The sequence below is a fragment of the Oryctolagus cuniculus genome, chromosome 2 (genome assembly GCF_051225735.1).
Source record: "Oryctolagus cuniculus isolate XC-2025 breed Fujian yellow rabbit chromosome 2, ASM5122573v1, whole genome shotgun sequence".
NCBI lineage: Eukaryota > Metazoa > Chordata > Mammalia > Lagomorpha > Leporidae > Oryctolagus > Oryctolagus cuniculus.
In genome coordinates, this window is record NC_142868.1 from 128,837,473 (window position 1) to 128,863,546 (window position 26,074).

The 26,074-nt window shown below is 40.9% G+C and overlaps 1 protein-coding gene and 1 pseudogene across 2 annotated transcripts; one reads left to right on the forward strand and one right to left on the reverse strand.

The window, feature by feature from the left end:
• Positions 1–15,590: 15,590 nt before the first annotated feature.
• On the reverse strand, positions 15,591–18,283 carry REG3G (regenerating family member 3 gamma). Of its 2 annotated transcripts, none has more exons than XM_002709697.5 (6): positions 18,146–18,283; positions 17,782–17,889; positions 17,101–17,219; positions 16,823–16,960; positions 16,164–16,290; positions 15,591–15,879 (listed from the first exon to the last, which is right to left on the reverse strand). In XM_002709697.5, exons 2-6 carry the CDS (start codon positions 17,855–17,857, stop codon positions 15,812–15,814), a joined length of 528 nt encoding a protein of 175 aa, XP_002709743.2. In that variant the 5' UTR covers positions 17,858–17,889; positions 18,146–18,283; the 3' UTR covers positions 15,591–15,811. The 2 variants fall into 2 exon arrangements, with proteins under 2 accessions (XP_002709743.2, XP_069925606.2); XM_070069505.2 differs by having other exon boundaries at positions 18,006–18,172.
• A 5,546-nt stretch (positions 18,284–23,829) lies between these two features.
• LOC138848732 (sorting nexin-11-like) lies at positions 23,830–25,690 on the forward strand (annotated as a pseudogene).
• Positions 25,691–26,074: the final 384 nt, after the last annotated feature.

Genomic DNA, 26,074 nt, shown 5'->3' on the forward strand with positions numbered 1-26,074 from the left:
TGATAACACAGTAGCATTGTTCATCATGGTGGATTATTGAAAGGACAAAAGAGAGTGATGACATGAGAAAAAGCTGTGAAAATAAGAAATAAATCTGAGTAATGTTGACATAATCATGGTTGTGACACCCATTCACACACTCTTGACATTTCCTTTTTTTAGTATAATTTTTTAAAAGATTTTATTTATTTGAGAGGTAGAGTTACAGACAGAGAGAGGGAGACACAGAGAGAAGGGGTCTTCCATCTGTTGGTTTACTCCCCAAATGGATATAACATCCAGAGCTGGGCTGATCTGAAACCAGGATCCAAGAGCTTCTGCTGGGTCTCCCACATGAGTGCAGGATCCCAAGCATTTGGTCCAATTTCCACTGCTTTCCCAGGCCATTAGCAGAGAGCTGGATAGTAAGAAGAGCAACCTGGATTTGAACCGGCAGCGCCACAGGCACATGTTTGGTCCTTTATGCCACATTACTGGCCCCATTTTTGACACTTTCAGTAGGTTAGAAGCAAGTCACTAGGTGGATTTCACAAATAGTGTTCATAACAAGAAGTGGGGATCATTAGAGGCCATCTAAAGGGTACGATACTTACTAAAGCTTCGCAAGTATCTATTTTCTAGTTTTACTGATGAAGTAAAAAAAAAAAACACTGAGAACTCTGTATTCCAACTGATTCTTTCATTGCATTATTACTAGAAGACACTGGTATTTACTTCCTTATATGTAATTTTTCTTTTGTTCTACCACATTATTCAGGGTATGACTCTCAGGGAAAAATTATGGTCAAACAGTTGGAATAGTCAGTATCTTAAGTTGTTTCCAAAGTTAGCACTCAAGGGTTTTTGTAAATTTTCTAGTTTGCTAGGTATTGCAGGTACTTTACAGTTGAGAAGATGAAGGTCAAAACAAGATTGAACTAAAAGAATATAGGAAGATTTCATGCATGCTGATTTTACATGTGATAGGATTTGTCTCCACCAACCCCTACGGCTCCTTTGTGATAATCGTTGCTTTTAATAGTTCAAATTGTCAATGAACAAATATTTCTTTCTTTGTGATATCTGTGACTTCTAATTCCTCCCCACACCCTCCTACAGATCCCATCCTTTCGTTGAGGCTCTTGGATGAAAAATTGATGGTATTCAGAAGTCAGAAGATAGAAGACTGATTCGCTCATTTTTTGCATTCTAAATTTGTATTTCATTCTTTATTATTCTCACAAAAATTGGTTATTCCCCTGTATATTCTAGATATATTGTTATCCCTTGCAAAATAAAAGCAATCTTTTATTTTGAAAATTTATGTAAAAAATAAAGGAAGTAGAATTGTTGAAATAATTAAAAAAGAAGAACAGATTTGGGAAAAACATATTGCCCAATTTCAAAAATTCCTATAAAACCCCAGTCACTAAGAGGGTGTGGTACTGATGAAAACAGATACATAGCTCAAGGAACAGAAAAGCCCACTCATAGAGTTACCAAATAGATCAGTTAATTTTTGACAAAATTAAAAAATGTCAAAGACGAGAGATAGTGCAGAAACAATTTAATGTCCATATTCAAAACAAATTAACTTTGGTGTACAGTTCACATCTTATAAAACATTTACTGAAAATAGGTGTAGATCTAATAACAAAATATTAAAATGTAATAGCTAGAGAGCCGGCGCCGTGGCTCAACAGGCTAATCCTCCGCCTTGAGGAGCCGGCACACTGGGTTCTAGTCCCGGTCGGGGCGCCGGATTCTGTCCCAGTTGCCCTCTTTCAGGCTAGCTCTCTGCTGTGGCCCGGGAGTGCAGTAGAGGTTGGCCCAAGTGCTTGGGCCCTGCACCCCATGGGAGACCAGGATAAACACCTGGCTCCTGGCTTCGGATCAGCGCAGTGCGCCGGCCGCGGCGGCCATTGTGGGGTGAACCAACAGCAAAAGGAAAACCTTTCTCTCTATCTCTCTCTCATTCTCTACTCTGCCTGTCAAAAATAAAAAAAAAAAAAAATGTAATAGCTAAAAATGAAGACATAAGAGGTCATCATAGTAAACTTGAGTTAAGCAAGGCTTTTGAAAATTGTACAAATAATACATGAAAAAAATGTTTAAATTAGACATGATCAAGACACTGTTAAGAATATGAACAAACATGACACAAACTAGGAGAAATATTTCCAAAACACATTTGCAACAAAAGAATTTTAACTATGCTTGATCTCAGGCAAAAGGCCAAGGAGCAATAAGAGTTTTAACCAAAAAATATAATGCATTCTTACAACTCAATAATAATAAGACAGACAACCCACTGCAAACTGTGAAAAAGATTTTAATAGTCATTTCACTGAAAAAGATCTATAGATGCAAACTGACACATGAGAAATTTATCAACATCATTCATTATTAGAGAAGAACAAATTAAAATCACAGTGAAATACTACAGTATACTATTAAAATGGCTAAACTTGGAAATATTGACCATAATAAGCATGCAAGGTAATTAGACTCTGATAGACTGTTGTTATTAATGTAAACAACACAATTTAGAAAATTTGTGACAGTTTAAAAAAATTTAAATACATATATAGTATACAACACAGGTATTTTATTCCTTGATATGTACCCAAAATAAAAGAAAGCGGTTTTCTCCACCTAAACTTGTACACTATTATTCACAGAAGCTTTGTTTATGATAAACAAAAACTGAAACCCGGGGGCCAGCACAGTGACACAGTAGATTAAGCCACTGCTTGCAACATGGCATCCTGTATCGGAGTGCTGGTTTGAATCCCGGTTCATGCTCTTCTGATGCAGTTTCCTGCTGGTGTGATCAAGAAAGCAGCTCAAGACAGCCTAAATGCATGGTCCCTGCCACTCATCTGGGAGACTGGAGTTCCTGGCTCCTGGCTTCCGCCTGACCCAGATCTGGCTGTTGAAGCCATTTGAGGAATTAAACAGTCAATGAAAAATCTCTTTTTCTCATAGTCTTTCCCTCTCTGTCTCTCTGCCTTTCAAATAAATATATAAATGAATATTTTAAAAGACTGAAACACACTCAATGTCCATCAAAGAGAGAACAAATTGTTTTACATTCTCACAATAGAATATTATTCAACAATAAAATTGAATGAGTTATTGATAGATTTAGTAATATAAATAACTCTCAAATTACACTGAGGATATGAAATCACAGCAAAAATATGTCATATATTATTTCATTTATATAAAATTCTAGAGGATCCAAATAAGATCCTGTATGGTCAGAAAGAAAGATCAGTGATGCCTACATTGGGGCATCTGGGGATATTGAAGTAGGAGGTGGGAGGGGAGGAAATCTTTTGTGTTGATGAATATATTTGCTATACTTATTATTTTGATGATTGCATGGGTGCATCCATATGTGAAGACATCAATTTGTGTACTTCAAATATCCATTGTTTATTATTTCTCATATACTCCTTAATAAGGATATGAACCCAAAATAAGCACGACACTAAGGCTTTTCCTTATAAGAAAATTTCATTGGGAGGATGGGAAGCAAGTCTGGGAAATAAGAAGGAACCAGCAAAGTTTGACAGGCAAAACTACAGGCAAATACATGTAGATAGAGCAATGTTTTGATGACAAAGCTTGATTTAAGCCACAATTGTGTCCCTATTGCCACCTCTTTACCATGTTACCCTAGATCCACAGCCATTGTGAATAATCTAACAATCTTTGTGCCACTCCCTGGCTAGGGTATCCTACTGTTAGGCCATGACTGCATTCAAGCTGAGACCTTTAGAATGATTGGAGATGTTGGCAATCTGCCACTTTGGCTTCTTTTTTTTTTTTTTTTTTTGACAGGCAGAGTGGACAGTGAGAGAGAGAGAGAGAGAGGTCTTCCTTTTCCATTGGTTCACCCCTCTAAAGCCGCTGCGGCCGGCGCGCTGCGGCTGGCACATCACGCTGATCCAAAGCCAGGAGCCAGGTGCTTCTCCTGGTCTCCCATGCAGGTGCAGGGCCCAAGGACCTGGGCCATCCTCCACTGCCCTTCTGGGCCACAGCAGAGAGCTGGACTGGAAGAGGGGCAACTGGGACTAGAACCCGGGGTGCCAGCACCGCAGGCGAAGGATTAGCCTATTGAGCCGTGGGGTCGGCCCACTTTGGCTTCTATAGTGGATGCTGTGACTGCTTCTCACCACAAATTGCACCAAAGGACATCTCTCAATATAGAGGGAGTGTTCTCATTCTGAGTAGCTGAGAGGGAAGGTGCAGAGGGGAGTAGACACAGGAGTCTACGCAGTCATATAACTCAGAGTCTCCAAAGACTTATGGAGCTTTCAAGCCTGGATCACTCTGACTTGCTCCTGCCAATAGTTCTGCAATGCACACTCCTGGCTATCTAAGTAAGTGAAGTATAGAGTTCCTCTGTTATTGACATACTGTGAATTTTCATTTGAATGCCTGCTCCTTGAGTTCCTCAGAATATGCCATTGTAGTAGAAATTTAATCTTAATTTGTTATTAGAGGGTGTAGGAATAAATTAGACATTTTGTCTCCTATTATCTTTTTTTTCTAACCATGTGTGTTCCTGGAAATAGCCAGCTCTTGGTTTTCATTTTCCCCGGGACTCTTCTGTGTGCCGGTCCAATTCTCCCTCTAGTGGTAATTTGTTTAATCTGCCCATAGTTTCCTAAAAGTACATGCTTCAAAGGACTGATTGCTATTCACAAGAAATACTTCTTATATCAAAATACCGTTCACTCAAGCATGTATAATGAAAATACAAATTTCACAAACCAGCATTTGCCCCAGCTTTGTGCCATATACTGAATGCATTTTAAAACTTCCTTTCTCTTTTCATTTATAAAGCTATACTGTTATTAACCAAACTGATATAATGATTTCAGCCACCAGTAAATTTTAACTCACACCTTGCCAAACAATCCTTCAGATCATTATGGAAACTGTGTTGGGGCAAGCATTTGGCCTAGCAGTTAGGATGCTGGTTGAGACATTTGTATCCCACACCGGAGTTCCTGGGTTTATGCTCATCTTTGGCTCCTGACTCCAGCTTCCTGTTAATAGCAACGCTAGGAGGCAATAGTGATGGCTTAAGCAGTTGAGGTCTCGCCACCCATGTGTGGAATCTGGCATTAGGAGACGGAAACAATGAATAAGAGCAAGTTTCTCTCTCTGTGTCTCTCTCTTTCTCCCTCTCTCCCCCCCCTCCCTTCCCCCTCCTTTTCTCTCTCCTGTCTCTTTATCTCTCTCACTTTCTGCATTTCAAATTTTAAAAGATTAAAAACTATTAACCCGATTAATAGTGATTTCTGCTAAATACACACAAAAACTTCCTGTGACCAAATGCCTGATGATTTGCAAAACTGTTGTTTTCTTTTATAATACATTTGTACCCCAAAACTTGGAAATGTCTTGTAGAAAAGAAACCTTCGCATATTTCTATCTTTGCGTGACTTAGTGTTGCCTGAATTTAATGATGAAAAGAGCATTTCATATATATATATGAATTTATATGAAACAAAATTTAACAGATCTCTAAATAACTTGTGAAATGATGATTCCAAGGAATGAGACTTTGAGAATTATGTTTTATACATAAGAAGGAAATTCATGAATAAACCCAAATGCCAAATATACACATTCACTGTAGTAGAGATCCTACTGTTGATAGGTGATGGGTTTCTGGAGGTGTGCTTTAAACGCTGTATAGGAATAATGCACAAACATGTTTTGATGATAGGAGGTTTGGAGGTAAAGGAGGAACAACTTTGTTCAAACTCAAAGTGTTGAATTATCAAATTACATTCAGGGATGTTAGCAAATAGGGTCCATAAGCTCACCTAACTCTCATCCAGAAGTTCTATGGATATACTGTTGTTATCAAGGGCTTTGTCTCCTGTCATGCACACAGAAAGGGAAGACATGCAGAGAGCACCACCAGGGGTTCCAGAGCCTGATCAAGTCTGTTGATCCAACTATGGAAAAGGTTTTTTCTACTTTGTTGGGTCACTGACTGGCAGAAATGCAAATCATGACAGGTTGAACACACGCTTCTAGAAACAGAGAAGGGTTGGAAAGATATAGTGAGTAGTGAGCAGAGCAGCCAACTGGACAACTCCTGGAAGTCTGGAGAACAGCCCAGTAACAGGCAGATATGACACGTGGGACAATTGTCAGTATCTAAGGAAGGAACCATAGAACAGAAACCAAGAGGTGAGCATGAGAGGCTGCTTCTGGGTCAGACTGAAGCCAGGAGTCTGGAATTCCAAGCAGATCTCCCATGCAAGTATCAGGGACCCAGTATCCCGGGCCACCATCTGCTGATTTTCCAGGTGCATTAGCAGGGTGCTGGATGGGAAGCAGATCAGTTGGGACTCCAAACAGTGCTCCAGCATTGGATGTTGATGTGACAACTGGCAGCTAAACACACTGTGCCACAAAGCTGGTACCAAGAGATTTTATTTCCTTTCCTTTTCCTTTCTTCCTTCCTTCCTTTCTTTCTTTTTAAGACATCTACTTATTTGAAGGCAGAGAGAGAGAGAGAGAGAGAGAGATCGAGAGAGAGATCTTCCATTTGCCAGTTCATTCCCAAAATGGCCACAATGGCTGGAGCTGGGCTGATCCAAAGCCAGGAGCCAGAAGCTTCTTCTGGGTCTCCCATGTGGATGCAGGGGCCCAACTACTAGGGCTATCTTTCGCTGCTTTTCCAGGCATTAGCAGAGAGCTGGGTTTGAAGTGAAGCAGCCTGGAATAGAACCAGGTGCTTATATGGGTTGCAGGTGTCTCAAGCAGCGGCTTTATAGGCAAAGCCATGGCGCTGGCCCCAGAGATATTATTTTCTACTTTTTCTGATAAAACCATGATTTTGTAAAAGCAGCGATATATCCAAGTCACAAAGAATGAATCCTAATTGATCAAGGTAAATATAACAATCCCAGTCCCTTTTGTGGTGATTGAGATTACAACTGCAATCCAATTTTGGGCAATGAGACAGTAGGTTATATTTACCAGTGCTTATGAGAAAATTGTTACTCACTAATAGTGTGGGTTTTGTGGGTAAAAAAAGTTTTTCTTCTCCTTTTCATTTCTTTGCTATATTGGAAATCATCATATCAGGGTAGGGCAGTTGTGGCTACTTCAAATCAATGAAAGGAAGGCCAAGATAATCACAAAGAGGTCATCCTCAAATCATGATATTCATGAGCTTCTGATGAATCCAGGAAGACCCTGTTTCCAGAGTCGTAAGTGAATAAATAAATTTCTGTGCTATTTGAGTTACCCATGGTTGGATGTTCCATCACAGCCAAGCACAGTGAATGCAATAATTGAAGGGACAAACATATGCCTAGCAGAAAGGAGGGAAAGAGGGCCAAAGTTATATAAGAAACTAAAAAGAGCAGAAAATGCTAACACAGAGTAACAGAATAAAAATAATATTTCAACTGAATATTCACGATCAGAGGTAACAATGGTTTGTCTAAGTGAAGGAAGAGGAATGGAAATGTTAGCATTTGGAAGGGGGTGGGGGTGGTAATGTGTTGTTGCTGAAGGTACATTTGGGATTTTACTCATTTCAAAGGCATGAATTCAGTATACAATTTTCTGGTGAACCCTTTGTGAGAAGTAAACATTTGGTTCACTTTCCAAGTAACATAATCAGCTGTGAGTAGATAACTAGCTAGCATAACTGCTAGGTTACATGTACCTGAAAGTTCTTAGGCACATGGGCTGTTGGTGGCCAAAATAGCTAAAGCAAATGCTGGGAAGATTGTAATCCCATGTTATTCAGCCAATGGGGAACAAGTGGAGAGATCTGTGGGCTAGGAAATAAATACCTTGCTGTAAACTATGCCAGATGTGTGGCCCACCAGGCACCTGGCTTGCAGGATCATCATGAAGTCTCACTTTTGCTGCACTGAGTCAGAATCTACCCACTGAGTGGACGGGTGAATTTGAGGGCCCATCCGGGATCTCTGTGCCTGTGTTGAGTGGGACTTCAGCAGATGAGAAGATGCATCCCACCTGCTCAGGTATCCTTTTCTGTCCACATGCCCCATTTCACCATGGAAGCCACTGAAAAGCTCGAGACTATTATTTGGAAGACAGCAGAGCTTCACCAGCACCCAGGCAACCTTGTGCACAAGCCAAGGTAGGAAAATTTGAACTATAAGTACTGCTGTGATGGTTGGGTATTTTCAAAGTCAATTGTGTATGACTGGAACATATCCTAGATACAAAGTGAGTGTGGAGTCCCAATCTGTGGTGTTGGCTTTTTGTAAGGGAAATGGCTGAAGACTGATGAAGTAGGTACCAGGATGTTCAAAAAATCCCTCTACTACAGGGGGTTGAATTCACAGGAAAACTCAGGGTGATGTGCAAGGAATCTCCATGACAGGAGATTGAGCACACAGGAAAATGCAGACACAGACTGAAAATGGGAAATAATACTAGGCCTGGTACAGGGGCTCCCTCTGACCTTGCCCCAGATAATCCGCTGGAGAGAATGTTGGGATCCTGGGGGGACACCCCTTGGACCATGAACAAAGAAAATCAAAACAAAGGTTTAAATATTAGGCTTTACTTGGCTGAACTCTTTATCTTTTGGCCCAAGCGTGGCTCAGATAAAGATTGGATGTGCCAGGTTCTAATTTTCTTTGTGAATGACAAAATCCCATCCTTACAAGAAGAAATAGATTTTGCTCTCTGCTGGATGAAAGAGTTGAATCCCATGTTTTAATAGGGAAGGAAGGAGGATCCCAATATAAAGATGTGGGACCCCTTATCATTTCTGGGTAGAGTACAAAAAAACCAAGGGGTAGCAGGAAAAGAATTGGGATGTAGTATTTGAGGATCATGGGAAAGTCAAACCAACAGCTCCCTTAAAGGACCTAAAAAAGTTCCTTATTCTGCTCTCTCCCCCTCTCCCACCACACTCACACAAAGAGGGGAGGGGGGAATGACTAGGAGGGCAGCCAAGGCCATTTGGGAACATGAGTATCCTCCTGGGATGGGGGTCATATAGGATGAACAAAAACTTCCAAATGTTGATCCTGAGTAGAATAATAAACTGAGATTGAGCACAAATGCAAGATATCAGAGAGCTAATAATTAAAGAAATCGGAGTCTGCTCCCAGGTGATAAAATATCTCTAAGGCATTTGAAATTCAACAGGAAAAAGAAAACCTTCTTTGCTTTTCCACAGAGACTTAGAAATAAAATGACAAAATACCCCAGATTGGATCCAGAGGACCCAATGGGACAAGGACTTTTAAAAATTAATTTTATAATTCAGAGCTGGCCTGATATTACAAAATTCATAAGGGGATGATGAGTGGAATGAGGAATCAATTAAGTAGCTATTAAGGGAAGCACAGAAAGTTTTGGGGGGCTGGTGCTGTGGGGTAGCGGGTAAAGGTGTCACCTGCAGTGCCGACATCCCATATGGGCTCTGGTTCGAATCCCAGCTGCTCCACTTCCTATCCTCCTCTCTGCTATGACCTGGGAAAGCAGTAGAAGATGGTCCTAGTCCTTGGGCCACTGCATCCACATGGCTGACCAGGAAGAAGCTCCCAGTTCCTGGCTTCGGATTGGTGCAGCTCTGGCCATTGCAGCCATCTGGGGGAGTGAACCAGCAGAAGGATGACCTCTCTGTGTCTCTGTCTCTCTCTGCCTCTGCCTCTCTGTAACTCTGCCTTTCAAATAAACAAATAAATCTTAAAAAGTTTTTGTGAGAAGAGGAAAAAACAAAAACAAAAAGCAGAAGACTTGACTTACACTGTAGAAGAGCTTAAAGAGATTGGATCAGAATTCCCCCTCAGAAAAAGTGGGGAAATCCCAATTTTCAGCCAATGGCTAGGAGGAAAACAGGTGTGGAGAGAACTTAAGGGTGAGACCTTAAAGGGAAGAGAGAACATTTTTGGTTGATACTGGAGCCCATTCTTCTCTGACATAACCATCAAAGGTTATAGAATTTTCCAGGGAAAAACTGATGGTGTTATCGGTAAAAGGAGAGGGATTCCAGGTTGATTATTGGGGGTGGGGGGGCAAAAATGCTAGTCAAGACCATGGCCAGAATAATGAGGATTCATTTTTTAATACACTTGAGGTGGGAATTAATCTCCTGATTATGAGATTAGGCTAGAATTAGAAGTATACAAGGTACAAATAAATACAAGCAAAAAATGTGAAAGTGGAAGATTGTCTAGCAGTTGGTCAGCTCAAATCTGTGCATTTTATGCTGTCAATCAAGCCTCAAAATTAAAACCTGGACAGAAGTGCCTTACAAACAGTAGGGGAAAGTAACACAAAGGCCACAGTATACTAAAGAGGATACTTAAAAATTTTGTCTTCTAGACTTACAGGTTTTCCTGAGACTTCTAGGATATGCAGCTTTTTGGTAAGAAAGCTATAAGCATGAGAATGTAGTACTTGTAAAAATGGCTAAGATATAAAGAGAAACAAACAGTATCATAGAAGGTTTGTGGCTACTAAGTGCTGTGTGAGATTAGTTTGGATCTTAGAGGTCCAAATAGCAGGATAATCTGATTTTTTTACTCTTGGTTTCATAATGCTGATATCACCTGCTAGTTAAAGTTTTGTATGTTTCAATAACCTATGTAAAGGTGTCATGTATTCTTCTGTTGCCATCATTGAGCCTTGAAAACTGAGTCTTAAATACATTGTTTTGGCTGAATGGTTTGAACCTCTAAAAATGCACAAACAGGAATGTGGGAATCTATAACACTGGTAAATCAGGGGTGTGGAAGTTGTGTAAAAATAGGTTATTAGGAAACAAGCTGCAGGAGGAAGACCTCCTGGGCTAAGTCCATTTCACAGTATCCAGGTGGACTTTACAGAAATGCCCAAGCTGGGAAGAGTAATATTAGGCAAGGTTGAGACAGTGGGAGTCATTTCACACCAACAATACTGAAGGGGGGTATGGAAAGCCTGGATGGCACACTCTCTGATGTCTTTTCTCTCCAGGAAAGGTAGAAAAGATAAATCAAACTAAACTTCCTTGGACCAAATGCCTCACCTTAGCACTCGTTAGGATTAGAGCAGCTCTGAGTAGGGAGATAGAATTGTCGACCTATATATTCTTTCATGGGCTCTCCTAGATAGGTCTATAGATTTGCCTATCTTAGGAACTAAAGACGTAAAGAACTGTGGGAGAGAGGAGATAAGCCGGGACACTTATACTACAAGGGTACAGAGATAGGAATGCCTGGGTAGAATGGGTCAAGTTTTCAGAACAAGCCCTTTCCTCCAGCACAGGTGGTTCCACTTGCCCTATAATGGGCTAAAGACCCTGGTACATGTTGGAGAAACAAGACTTGTAAAAGTCTGTCATTGGTTTTCCCTGCACTGCAAAGGTCAGAATCCAGGGCAAGATCCTCTTTGTCCATACAGGACATGAACAATTACTCTTGGCTCTCCAGGCAGGGGGTTAGCCTGGAGAACCAATGGGAGAACTGCTGACCTGCACATTTATCTTGAATGTTACTGGTGAACCAGACCTTGGTAATCAGCCCTCCTTAAACCGAGGGATGCTATCTGTAGTATTGTGGAAAGAGGAGCCACCAAGCCCTGTTACTGGGACTTGCGCTTTTGCTTCATTAGCCTTTCAATTCATCACTCTGGCATTCCACAAAACACTCGAAGGTAAAGAGTAGGTCATCAAAAATTTTTCATCAAAAAATGAAACGGAGACCAAATTTGTAAAATTTGAGAGTGTGTCATCCAGGCCTTCTCTTCCCAGAGGTAAACATTTGGTTCATTGTCAAAATAAGATGATTTAGCTGTGAGTAGACAACTAGCTAGCACAGTTGCTAGGTTACATGAACCTGAATGTTCTTAGGCACACAGGATGTTAGTGGCCAAAACAGTTGAAACAAATAGATTGTAACCCCATGTTATTCTGCCAATGGGGAGCTGGAGGAGGGGCCTACATGCTAGGAAATAGCTTGTTGTGAACTATCCTGGGTGTGCTGGCCCACCAGGCACCTGGTCATGAACGATTATTCATAAAGTGTCACTTTTGCTGCACTTCCTGAGTCTGAATCCATCTTTTAAAGGCATAAGTGAGACTGTTTCTCACACTTTGACATCTGTTGAAGGAAAAAAAAAAAAAAAAAAGAGGCGTTACTTGCAGTGTAGGCTGATAGTGCTAGATTAATTGACACTCAACTAAGAACTTCCTGGATGTGTAAGTTGGAAAGTAAATTTAAAATTTTTTCAAGCTCTTTGTATTTTGTCATGTATGTCTAATTGTTAACAATACTTATGTCATTCTGTATCTTTAATGCAACAGGGAAAGTACATACAAAAACATTGCAATATATTGGAAAAAGAGTTCCAAGTTTATTTCAGAACAAAGATAAAGAAGGTAGTGGAAAACAGGCACGAAATACTAGAAAAGCTGGAATGAGAAAGGGAGTGGTTTTGGGGGATTGCTTCAATTCCTGCTGTTGTTTGCTAATCTCCTTCCTGAGCTGGAAGGAATATAATAGCTTTGTCTTTGTAGACAATGAGGAATACTGCGGGTACATGGCTAAGAAGAGGTATAGCAGCATCAATCAAATCCTGGTTTTCTGAGTTCTAGTTCATTTACCATTTCTCCTCATTGCTGTTGCTGAGTTGAAACTGAAGACAAGGATAGTAACTGTAGTAAACAGCTAAGTTACAAAATGAGAACCAGTCCGGGAAAGGCCTCAAGGTCCCATATCAAACTTGGCGATGTATTCAAAATCCCATCTGCTTGACTTCCCTTTTAAATTATCTTGAAATCAAAAGCCAGGAATTGGTATAAATGGTCAAAGCATCATCCCTACTAGCGGAGAGCATCATCCTACACAAAGAAATTAATTATTTTGAGGGACAAGTGGTAGAGTGGATACTACTGACTTTATGAGATAGGCAGCTTATCTTAAAGGTTTCAGGGAACTTGGCAGTCATCGGTTAGTACACTATCTGTTAATCTTACTTGTTGATTGAGGATCAAATCTGTGACATACACTATTGCCAGGCATAGCAAATAAATTGTATATGAGACATACTTAGACTAAGAAACTATTCACTGCTTATCTAAAATTGAAATTTAACTAGAAATCGATTTTTATATTACAAGCCTGCCTCTGTACCAATGCTGAGTTCTCCCCATATAAAAGCACACTTCCAAGCTCTCCCCCTCCTTTCAGATGAGGGGATTTGGTGAAGTACTTAATTTTTACCTAAGATAAAAGATTCGGAATGCAATAGCAGTGACATACTAAGTAATATGATTTAAAAATATCCAGATTAATTAAAACACTCAGATTAATTCATCTGATCTTCATTCTCCACCCATGTAAGAGGTGTTTCTTCAAGTAAAACACAATTTATTTGATATTAACTCATTCAAGAAATAGTAATAGAAATCATGCCAGATATTTTCTTACTAATTCCAGTCCTGACTGAAGTCAGAACATGTTTATAGGCCACAGGCAGAAATTCCACTGGGCCCTTTGTTGCAAGTAGTCGAGAAAGTGAGACCTTGTCCTCAGGGACAAGGACACTAATGACATGATCCATGGAGATCCATGGAGTAGTTGGAGTTTTCAGATGGACTGATTAATTGGACATGTCAAGGTAGATACAGAAACTTAGAGTGAGATTAGAGAAAATTTAACAAGTTGGATTAATTTTTGTTGAATTTAAAAATCTAAAGGTTTTATGAGTGTTTTTCAAAAAATTCCCTGAAAATGCACTTGGTCTTTTAGTTCCATTTTCCATAAATTTGTTGAAGTACCCTGACAGGTTTTTTTTAAATTACATTTTTAAGAGTTTAATTTTAGAATAGTTTTAGTTTCACATAACTATGATGACTGATCTGCTTCTACTCTAAAGAAATTGCAAAGATTGATATTATTTCTTTAAATATGTAGTACAATTCATCAATTAAATCCTCTGGCTCTATGTTTTCTCTTTTACAAGGATTTAAGTTACTTTTTTTAAAAAAATAGATTCATATCTTTCAAATGATCTGTGTTTGTTTGAGTTTTGATCTTTTCTGAAAAGAATTGGTGGTGTTTTTAATCTAAATTATTTTAATCCAAATTACCAAATATTGGTACACAGTCATTTGTTGACTTCCTTTACTATCCTTTTGCATCTGTAGAATCAGTAATAGCAATTTCTACATTAGTTGATTGTGTTGTAAAAAATTGCAAAATTTACTTAAAACAGCATTCAACACTGTAAGATAAGAATCTTAAAAGTATTTACCATGTGCCAGTTTGAATCCCAGTATCTCCACTTTTAATCCAGCTTCCTGCCAATGTGTCCTGTCCTGGGAGGCAGCAGATGATGGCTTAAATGTTGGGGGCTCCTGTCACCCATATGGGAGGCCATAATGGAGTTCCAGGCACTGGCCTGATCCAGTTGTGGCCCTTGGAGGCATTTAGGGAGTGAACTAGCAGATGGAATTTCTCAGTCTGTGACTGACCGTTTAAAGTAAGCTGAAAATAAAAAGTTTTTCTAAAAAATCACTGGGTCTAAAATAAATGAGCTGTCATAACCAGTTCTTTCTGGAGGCTCCTACTTTTATTTCTTAGAACTTTTAGAGGCTGCTGTGGCACCTTGAGTCATTTTCATAGAAACCTAACAGTATCTTCTCATTCTTCTGATCTCCTGATCCTTCTTGTTAGGACACTGGGTTTATATTAATGAATTGAGGAAAATCCTTTGTCCCATTCAAATAAACTTTAAAAATGACAATTAGATCAAGTTTACTGACAGTGCTGTTGAGGTCAATTGTACTCCATTATCTCCTTCCTGTTTAACCTGTCAATTTCTAGAAGAGAGGTGTTAAACAGTCCTGAATTCAGTGATGGTTTTGCCAACAGTTTTTTTTTTTTTTTTAATTTATGATGGTGCCCTTGAAAGCTCACCCCCAACAAGTATACGCATTCAGTAGCAACTGTCAGTCAGGTTTTAAATTTTCATGTTTTTCTGGATTGACACAGGGTATGCTACTCTCACAATATCCAGCAAGGAGAGTGAACTGCAGTTCCTATTCAGCCATGTGATCACAAGAGTAAACAACTTAGACTCTGCTATGTACTTTATTGCTAAGCCATAGTGTTTGATAGGTTAGATGTAATAAATGCATTTTTGATTTATGATATTTTCAACTTATGGGTTTATTGGAATTTAGCCCATTCATGAGTTGAAGAGCTTCTGTATAATACTGAATTTTTCTATTTCTCAAAGTGCTTCTATAATGTATTGCTTCATGTATTTTGATGTTCTGTTGTTAGGTGTATCCAGGTTATGGATTGTTTTGTCCTCTTAATAATTGACATCTATATTACTTTGCAGTGGTCTTACTGTTCTGGACAACGTTTCTTTATCTGACTCTACTTAGTCTAAATTTAACACAACAGCAATATAAAAAATGTTGGCATGGTATGTTTCTCTTTATTTTTAACATATTTAAGTATTGAAGTGGCTTTCTGGCAGAAAGGTTGATTCTTTTTTTAAAAAAAGAAATTCGATGATATTCTTTTAAATAAATGGTATATCTAGACAACATACTATGAGAATGGAATACAAAGGCAAACAAATATAAATTGAAATTTTTATTACTGTTGTCTGAGACTTCAAGCCACCAAGAGACATACACAAGAGTCCAAAATAAGTGTGAGGGGGATGGAAAAAAAAAGGTGAGAAGGATGTGGATAGTTGGGAGGATATAGGGCAAGTAATCCCTTCCTGGGTGAGTCTTCAAGGTCCCACACCCTCGATGAGCTGCATATTAACTCAGGCTGCAGACTTCCCACCTGCCTCAGCTCTTGAACTTGCAGACATAGGGTAACTGTGCATCACAATTATAATCTCTCCACCTCAGAAATCCTGGAGAAACAGAAGAGGTAAGGTGAATAGGACTGGCAGAACTTGTGAACACAGTGAAGCAGCACTGCACCATCTGGTCTAGATTGTAAAGAATACAACCCGTATCATCACTGGTGTTCTATTCCAGGAGAAGGAGATGGAAAGAAAGATGAGAGGAGATGCCAGAAGACACAACGTTAAGTTTTTGTATTTGAGGAGGATTCCACAAAGTTCAGCCCATAGCATGGGGTATGTGGGGTGGCAAGGAGAGAAGGCTGGGTGCAGGAGGCTTCTCCGATTCTTACCTGAGCTTTGCGACAGGCTCCCACAGTAACCTCGGTCTGAGGCAGTGGAAGGGTTTCTCTCCCAGGCAGCGTAATTCAGCACATCACTGTTACTCCACTCCCATCCATGTCCATTGGGTTCACTGCCCTAAAGAGCAGAGGTGAATGGAATGGGTGCTAGAATGCCCTTACATGAGCTTCTCAGTAGGAACACTCCTAGCTTTGTGGAATTTGGTCTGCTTTTCTACTGGCTTCTGAGAGATGGCTCCACTAGGGAAACTCCTGTAATATCTCACTCCTGCTGGAAACCACCCTCCCACACACACACAAATCATGAGACTTTTGGAACAACTCAAATTCAGATATCCCTGTTGCACAAAAATTGGCGGTGCATTTGTGATTAGCCTCTGAACCTCAGTATCCTATCATGATCAATGATCTGATCATTTAGGACTCCCTCAGAATACTATGAGCAATCTCTTTGAAACTCAAACAACTAATTTACAAGTCCTCATCAGAGAGGTGTGTAAAATTCTGGAAATAGCTTTTGAGCTAGTCTCAAGAATTTTCACTGTCTCCGAGAATCTGAGTTATGCAGCTCTCCAAGTTCCTTCCTGGGCAGGCACAGGAAAGCAGGCCTGGGGACAACAGCGGCCTGAGAGGTGAAGATGGAGTGTCACCTGTGTGGGGTCGTGGAGCCCGATCCAGACGTATCTGTAGGAGTTCACGGTGCTCCGGATCAGGGAGGACACGAAGGATGCCTCGGCCCCACTGAGCACTGACACGAGGTGTCCTGAGGGCCGCTTCTGGCAGGCCAGCTGTGCGAGGAAGGAGAACAAGAGTGAGCCTGAAACCGCACTGGGATATGGCAGAGGAAGATGAGAAGTGGAGTTCTGTGACAGATAAAGATGTTTACTCAGACTTTGTTTTACCAGCTCCTATCCCTCTAATGACTCACATCTGCTTCTATCCAGGATTTTGATGTCACGAAGACAGCATAGCAGTAGTAACCATAGGCCTTGGAGCCACTGGGACAGCTGATCTTCGGGGAGGCCATATCCTCCTGGGTGTCCTCACCTGTGGAAAATGGTGGTAAAGGAGAGAAATAGGATCAAGGAAAGAGTGGAGGATGGAGAGAGATGACTGTGGGAATGGATGTGAGACTTGCCTCTTGGGAATAAGACCATGTTACCAACTACCACTCCTTTTCCTAATGCTTTCAGATATTCTTGATTTTAAGATAGCCCTACTAAGTGGGTGGGGCGTCTCCTCTTTCTACTCTTCCTGCTTATTCAGTAGTCCAACACTTCCCAACTCTGGGATGACTGTCTACTGAGCCATCCAATTGCTCTTCCTCCCTTTTTAATTTCTACCCGTTGACACATTTCCTCTTCTACTCACTAGCGTAACTTAGAAGTTCCTGACAAAATGGGAAACCATCTCACTCCATTATTGATGGTCTATTATGGTGCCTCCCAACACAATGTAACCTGCAGGAAGTCAGGATGATGCAGGAATTGCAGGCAGTTGCCTTGTATGTGGATAGAACTCTCCACTACTGCATGAGGCACACAGGATCCTTCCTTCTCTTATTGACCTTCAACTCTCAAAGGAAAGCCAGTGCTAATGATACTCTCACCTTGAACATGGGGCAGGAAAAGCAGGCATGTCAGCAACATCCAAGACACTCTGGGGAGGTCTGTAGGAAGCAGCATGTTGTCTATGATTTGAGGCAGTCAGAATTGACCTAAAAAAGAGAGGTCAGAGTAAGGATACAAAGAGACCTCCACCACCTCTTGTCTTTAGTCTTGATCACATCCATCCTCTTCTGTAATTCTGGAAGGAATTGGAGAATCTGTTCACCTTGTCACCACTGAGACCTTCCAGAGAAGCATTTGCTCATCTTCAGAGTGCCTACATTTTCGGGGGCAGGTACCCTCCTATGTAAGGTGTCAGGCAAAACCCCCCACCAGGGCAGTCATGCTTGCTCAGCTCCCACTTACCTGTCTTGTGGGGATTTGTGATGGTTTGTCAGGGCAGAAAACACTGGGCTTTTGTAAGAGAATCTGAGGGAGGGGCATTAACACCCATTACAGGAACCTGTGGGCAGGACAGGGGTCACAGCTGAGACTTGGCATTCCTTCCAGGAGTTCTCTGCCAAAGGGAGGAGTCTGTTCCTGGAAAAGCCTGAGAAGTGCCCCAGATGTTGCCTCTTACCTGTTAGCAGGCCTGATCTTTATCCAGCACAGGTGAAGGTTATACTTCCCTCAGGATTTCTTGGAAAACCAATTCTAAGAAACTTAAGGGACTGAAGGCAATTCTTTGGCACCAATTCTGCTACGTTCAGAAAATAGTATCACATTTTAAAACAAAATTCACTAGTGTACTTCTGATCAATTTGCTATGATCTTGTGGGTATTTATATGCATTTCTTTGTATAGTATGGTATAAAACAAGCTAATATAAAATAGGTATTTACAGGCATGTGAAATATTGGTAAGGACAAAATTGTTAGTTCAGGGAAATGGAAGAACAGAAACCATGAGAAGCAGCAGCAATGATTCAAGTTTCCTGCTTTAATGCTGGGGCAACAGGTAAAGGAAGCTGAAAGTAGTCTTGTGATTGACAGGCAAGTTAGGTTCTTAAAGAAGCAGATAAAAGAACTTGCCTTCCTGCTGCATCCATGTGTAAAAGCTGAGAAAAATTCCTCACTTTGTTGTAGTTGTTAGCTGGCAATGTGATACCAAAGAGTAGCACTCTTAGATTTGGGTCTACACACCTCTGGGGCTCTTCAAGACTCCTTGATTTTCTGTGAAGTTGTAATTTATTACTCTTAACTGTTATTTGCTTTTTTCATTGTATTGACATTTGCACTGATGGATTAAAGATTTGGTGATTAAGAAGCCCAGTGCTTCAGCATTAATCAAGGCATGGTATTAGCCTGTACTTGTATCTATGTACCTGCAAGAAACAAAAAGGCATTTTTCCTTAAAATCCTTGAACTTGAAGCACTCAATACTTGTATACATGCTTTCCTTGAATACATTTTTTTAATATTCTGTATCATTAAATTTACATACTGATGTGTAATGGTCATCTCAAAGAAAATCACTTGTAATATTGAGTTGTCAGTGTTTTCATGAAACAGAATTTTCTTGAGCATTGGGAAAGTTTAATTATTCATGAGCATTTTGTTGATATGTTTTAAAATCATAAATGTGAATTCATGAATAAATAAGACTTCTGTTTCAATGTCTAGTACAAAAAATATCAACTCATACACAAATATTTTGAGGATCCTCTGACTATTTTAAATATAAAAGTATATTGTCATGAAAATAGTTTGAGAACCCTAATTAATATTTAGCTATCAATTTCTAGAAAATAAGAGATAGAGGGAAGCTTGTTATGAAATAGTAATACAACCAGCAAATTTAGAAAGTGGAAAATTTCACAGTATGAATGACTATTTTCCCAACAAATGAATTGAAGTAAATAAAGTAATGTTATGTTTTTAACATGTGATGGGCTTATCAATCAAGTACGAAGTGTGGACTATGTTCATATTCTGATTTGAACAAACCACATGGGGACAGTTAGTTTCAAAATAATTGAGTATAATGCTACTATTTTTTGCTTGCTAACTTAGTATTTTGATCCTGAGATTTTGCTGAATTTGTTTCTAACTTTTTTTGATAGGTTGTTTTATTTTCTGTATACAAAATCTTATAATATGTAAAAAAGTATAATTTAATTGTCTTTTTTTTCAATTTGGATATCCTTTATTAGTTCCTCTTGCCTATTTACTGTGACTAAGGCTTGCAATACTGCTATTGAATAAGACTGTAGAAAGTGGATATATATCGTTCTGGGGTTCCAGATCATAGAGAAAATTCTTTGAGCTTTTCCTCACTCAGTATGATATAGTCCTTATAGTGTTGAGATATGTTCATTATATATCTAGTTTGCTGAGAGGTTCTATCAGGAAGGGGCATTGAATTTTATCAATTTTTTTTTTCACATGTATCTAGAAGATCATATAGTCTTTGCTCTTAATCCTTTTGATGCTTATTGACTTGTGTATGTTGAACCATCCTTGCGTTGCCAGGATAAATTACGCTTGATCATTGTGTGTAATCATATGCATGTGCTGTTGGACTCAGTTTGCTAGTATGTTGAATTTTTGCATCTGTGTTCACTGGGAATATCAGTGTGCAGTTTTATTGTTGTGTCTTTAGATTTAGTATCAGGACAATATTGACCTCACAGCATGAGTTCAACAGAATTGCTCCTTTTTCTATGTTTTGGAATAGTCTGAGAATTTGAATTAGTTCTTTGTTTCATGGAATTCAGAAGTGTGGTTATGTAGTCCTGGATTTTTCTTAAAGAGAGACTTTTAATACTATTTAAATCTGATTACTCATTATCGGTCTGTTTAGATTTTCTATTTTTTTCATGAATCAGTCTTGACAGGTTGTTTATGTCCCAAAAACTATCCATTTCTTAATTTTCCAATTTGTTAGAATATATTTATTCATAGAAGTCTCCTATGATCATTTGTATTTCTGTAGAATCAGTTGGACTGTTTGTCTTTTCACCTCTGATCTTATCTAATTTCTTTTTTTCCTTTAAGTAAAAATGAGCATTTGATAATAAACAAGGAGTTACATTTTTTGTTGGTGTGACTGTAGTACCACAATTATATTCAACTATCATCATTTTAAGATATACAATATAATGCTTTTTCAAATAGCTCCCATGTGATAGATGTGAAGAGAGAAGTTGGGCATAATGATTAAAATATTGCATGGAAAACTTGGCTCCCATCCTTGAGTACTTGAGTTCTAGCCCTAACTCTGCTGCTGATTACAGCTTCCCATTGAGAGACAGTGGGTCAGAAAAAAAAAAAAAAAAGGAAAAAAGGCTGGCACCGCGGCTCACTAGGCTAATCCCCCGCCTGCGGCACTGGCACCCCAGGTTCTAGTCCTGGTCAGGGCGTCAGATTCTGTCCTGGTTGCTCCTCTTCCAGTCCAGCTCTCTGCTGTGGCCAGGGAGTGCAGTGGAGGATGGCCCAGGTCTTTGGGCCCTGCACCCGCATAGGAGACCAAGAGAAGCACCTGGCTGCTGGCTTCGGAGTGGTGCAGCGGCCACTGGGGGGTGAACCAATGGAAAAGGAAGACCTTTCTCTCTGTCTCTCTCTCTCTCTCACTGTCCACTCTGCCTGTCAAAAAAAAAAAAAAAAAAAAAAAAAAAAAAAAAAAAAAAGGAGAGGCACTTGGATTCCTTCCATTAAGCATTGGGAATTTGAAGACCAATACCGAGAACATAAATACAAAATTCCTGAGCAAACTGCTAAAGCTATATTGATGGTTGTATATAGTAAGAGTTAAACTCAGGGGTGTAAAGATAATTTTTAACTTCTTAATGTGCACAGTGTAATAATTTTTCCCATAAAGAAAAAGTACATGATCATCTTAGGAACTAACAAATAAGTGAAATTTCATATCCACTGGGGATGATAAAATTTATTAACAAATAAGAGGTAGATAGGAATAATCTTAACATGATAAAGAAAGTCTCCAAATATTCAAATGTAAAAGACTTAAAACAATTTTCTAAAAATAGATTATTAGCTTTCCCACGCTCATTGACTCAATAATATACCATGACACAGAGAAGATTTCCATTTCATAATACCATGCCACTTTGAAAAGGAAAATTTGAACAAGGAAAGTGAGTAAATGAAGCTATCATTATTTACAGATGATATATCTACTAAAAACAGAAAAATTTCCAAATTGTTAGAATTTAATAAGCCAAAGAATCTGACACCAACTTATAAATTCCAAATAAGGGCTTAGAATCCATACAACAAAGTTAGAATAGGTGTTTACTAATAAAAAAATTTAAAGATTTATTTTATTTATTTGAAAGACAGAGTTATAGAGAGAGGTAGAGACAGAGAGGTCTTCCACGTGCTAGTTCACTCCCCAGATGGCCACAACAGCCGGAGCTGTGCCGATCTGAAACCAGGAACTTCTTCTGGGTCTCCCATGTGGGTTCAGGGGCCCAAGAACTCAGGCCATCTTTTACTCTTTTCCCAGGCCATAGCAGAGAGCTGGATGGGAAGAGGAGCAGCTGGGACTTGAACTGGCGCCCATATGGGATGCCAGCAATTTAGGCCAGGGCTTTAACCTGCTGTGCCACTGCGCCAGCCCCAAGAAAAATTTTTAATAAGAAGAAAAATACAAAATATCTAGGGAAACATCAGACCAAAGGTAGTTAGGGTTCCATAAAATGTTTAGACTATAAGGAGAATTTAAAGAACATTGGCGTGGGACTGGCGCTATGCATAGCAAATAGAACCTGTTGACCACAGTGCTGTTGTCCCGTATAGGTGCTGGTTCGAGTCCCGGCTGCTTCACTTGTGATCCAGCTCTCTGCTAATGTGCCTGGGAAAGCAGTGGAAGATGCCCAAGTACTTGGGCCCCTGCACCCATGTTGGGGACATGGGGGAAGCTCCTGGCTCCTGGCTTCTGAATGGCCCAGATCTGGCCATTGCAGCCATTTAAGGAGTGAACCAGTGCTTTCTCTCTCCTCCCTCCCACCCTCTCCCTCTGTCTTTCTGTAACTCTGACTTTCAAATAAATAAATAAATATATCTTTAAAAAATTGGCATGTTTAGAGAGGGAAAGTCTCAATTTCCTGAGGACTTTACACTAACACTGATCAATATAGAGAAAAGAAATCAGAATATCAGCAGGATTTTTCTGGTAATTTGATAAAATATTTTAAAAGTTCATAGGGACAAATGACCAAGAAACATCAACAAGGTGAAGAACTTGGTTTGATCACTCCATATTAAAGATAACAGAGGCCGGCGCCACGGCTCAATAGGCTAATCCTCCGCCTGCGGCGCTGGCACATCGGGTTCTAGTCCCGGTTGGGGCGCTGGATTCTGTCCCAGTTGCCCCTCTTCCAGGCCAGCTCTCTGCTGTGGCCAGGGAGTGCAGTGGAGGATGGCCCAAGTGCTTGGGCCCTGCACACGCATGGGAGACCAGGAGGAAGCACCTGGCTCCTGGCTTTGGATCAGCACAGCGTGCCAGCTGTGGTGGCCATTTTGGGGGGTGAACCAACAGAAGAAAGACCTCTCTCTCTCTCTCTCTCTCTCTCTCTCACTATCTATATCTCTACCTGTCAAATAAAAAAAAAAATCAAGGCCTGGTGGAAAGTGATATGTGGAAAGTGATATGTGTAGTTCTGGACGATAGGGTAGTTCTGAGGAGAGTGAGTTGTCCTAAAAAAGCAAGCCCACCCCTTCCCCACTCCGCTGCTGCTTCCACACCGCCCTTTCCACTCCCCTGCCATGTTGCAACATGGCCAGATGGTGGCACTATATTGTTGGGACCTTCCAGCCAGTAGAATGGTGAGCCAAAAAAACTTTGCTTTGTATGATATCCTTGTGTTATAGCAATACAAAACAAACTAAGACAACAACCAAGCAAAAACAAACAGAAGAATCTAGAAGGAGAAGCTGTGATGCTGGTTATTTGATTGGGCACTGGTGGTATCACTGTGGGGACCAGGAGCTGCTCTTAGGAACCAGCCCAGATTATTTGTCGGCAATACACATTGGCTGAAGTCTTTTTATTTCAAGATGTCTTCTTCCGTGGCCTTCTGGCATAGGATGTCAGAGACCCAAGAGCAGCAAACAGTGCACAACACTGTGTGTTCAGGACCATTGTGTGCAGAATGAGGGCTCCTGCAATTCTTTTGTGGATTATAAGATACTCTTTTTTTAAATTTTTTATCTAGTAAATATAAATTTTCAAGGTACAGTTAATGGATTACAATGGCTTCCCCACCCGCATAACTTCCCTCCCACTCACACCCCTCCCATCTCCCGCTCCCTCTCCCATTCCATTCACATCAAGATTCATTTTCAATTATCTTTATATACAGAAGATCAGTTCAGTATATATTAAGTAAAGATTTCATCAGTTTGCACCCACACAGAAACACAAAGTGTAAAATACTGTTTCAGTACTAGTTATAGCATTACTTCACATTGGACAACACACTAAGGACAGATCCCACATGAGAAGTAAGTACACAGTGACTCCTGTTGTTGACTTAACAATTTGACACTCTTGTTTATGGCATCAGTAATCTACACCCTGGGGAAAAAAAGGGGGGGAAGACCTAAATGGAAGATCTCTGCGAGTGAGATCCCAGTGGAAAGAATGGAGCCATCAAAGAAGGAGGTACCTTTCTCTGAAGGGAGGAGAGAACTTCCACTTTGACTATGACCCTGTCTGAATAAGATCGAAGTTGGCGAACTCAAAAGGCTTCCATAGCCTTGGCAACTCATGACTAGAGCCTAGGGAGATTACTGACACCATATAAGATACTCTTTTTTAAAAAAAAAAATATTTATTTATTTGAAAGTCAGAGTTACACAGAGAGAGAAGGAGAGGCAGAGATAAAGAGAGGTCTTCCATCTGCTGGTTCACTCTCCAATTGGCTGCAATAGCCAGAGCTGTGCCGATCAGAAGCCAGGAGCTTCTTCCAGGTCTCCCACGTGAGTGCAGGGGCCCAAGGGCTTGGGACATCTTCTACTGCTTTTCTAGGCCATAGCAGAGAGCTGGATTGGAAGTGGAGCAACCAGGACTTGAACTGGTACCCATATGGGTTGCCAGCACTGCAGTTGGCAGCTTTACCCTCTACGCTACTGAGCCTGCCCCATTTTTCATGCAATATAAAGGCATTTACTCCTGAGACTTCCTGTGTGCAGCACTGCTACCCTGAGTCTGTGTGGCTGAGAAAGCAGCTACAGAGAAACAGTGGTTTGGTGCCTGTACCTGGACTTCCCGGGAACTTGACCATGGTTGGCAGTTCAGATGAGTTCATTGAGAAGCGATGACAAGGTCTGCAGCATTTCCTGGCGAAGTTCCTGCAGAGCACAGTCCTCTTGTCAGATAGCCAGCCACTACTCTTCCTGCAAAGGCAGTCATTGGTGCCCAAGACAGAAGGCTGTGTCTGAGGCCGAAACCCCTTTCTGATGTCGTTTTGCAGTGTGCTATGTCAGACTGCGGCTGGACCCAAGAAGAGGGGAAGAACTCCTCTCATGTGGCAACAAGATTCCACCAGCCTGGAAGTTGCTGCTTTCTTCAAAGATCGAACAGGAAGAGCTCTCCCTCACCAGCTCCCGGCGAAGAAAAGGGCTACTTAGAAGTGGCTCCTGTTAACTCAGAGGTTCCTTCTTTAGAAAGTCCCACCTCCCGCCCCTCTCCTCATCAAGCTGTGATTCTGCCAGAGCTGATGAGGGAAACTCTGTTTCTGCAGGAGGGGACCAGGCTGTGCCTTTAGACCGCAGTGAGGTAGAAGCAGTTTGGAAATGCACTCTGAGCTCTGCCCCAAGGTGGACAAACGTGACCCAGGCCCAGAGACTTGTTCAGGTGACATTAGGCACAGGCAGGTGCGGGGTGGAGGGGGCAGGATTTGAGCTGCTCAGTGGCTTGATGCCAATCTGCAGAAGTGGGTCATGACTGTTTCCCATGCCTCTTCCATAGGAAGATGAAGATATTTTTAAGTTAAACATAAGACCCGCCGGTGCCGCGGCTCACTAGGCTAATCCTCCGCCTTGTGGCGCTGACACACCGGGTTCTAGTCCCGGTTGGGGCGCCGGATTCTATCCCGGTTGCCCCTCTTCCAGGCCAGCTCTCTGCTGTGGCCAGGGAGTGCAGTGGAGGATGGCCCAAGTCCTTGGGCCCTGCACGTGCATGGGAGACCAGGAGAAGCACCTGGCTCCTGCCATCGGATCAGCACGGTGCGCAGGCCGCGGTGCGCCGGCCGCAGCGCGCCGGCCGCGGCGGCCATTGGAGGGTGAACCAACAGCAAAGGAAGACCTTTCTCTCTGTCTCTCTCGCTGT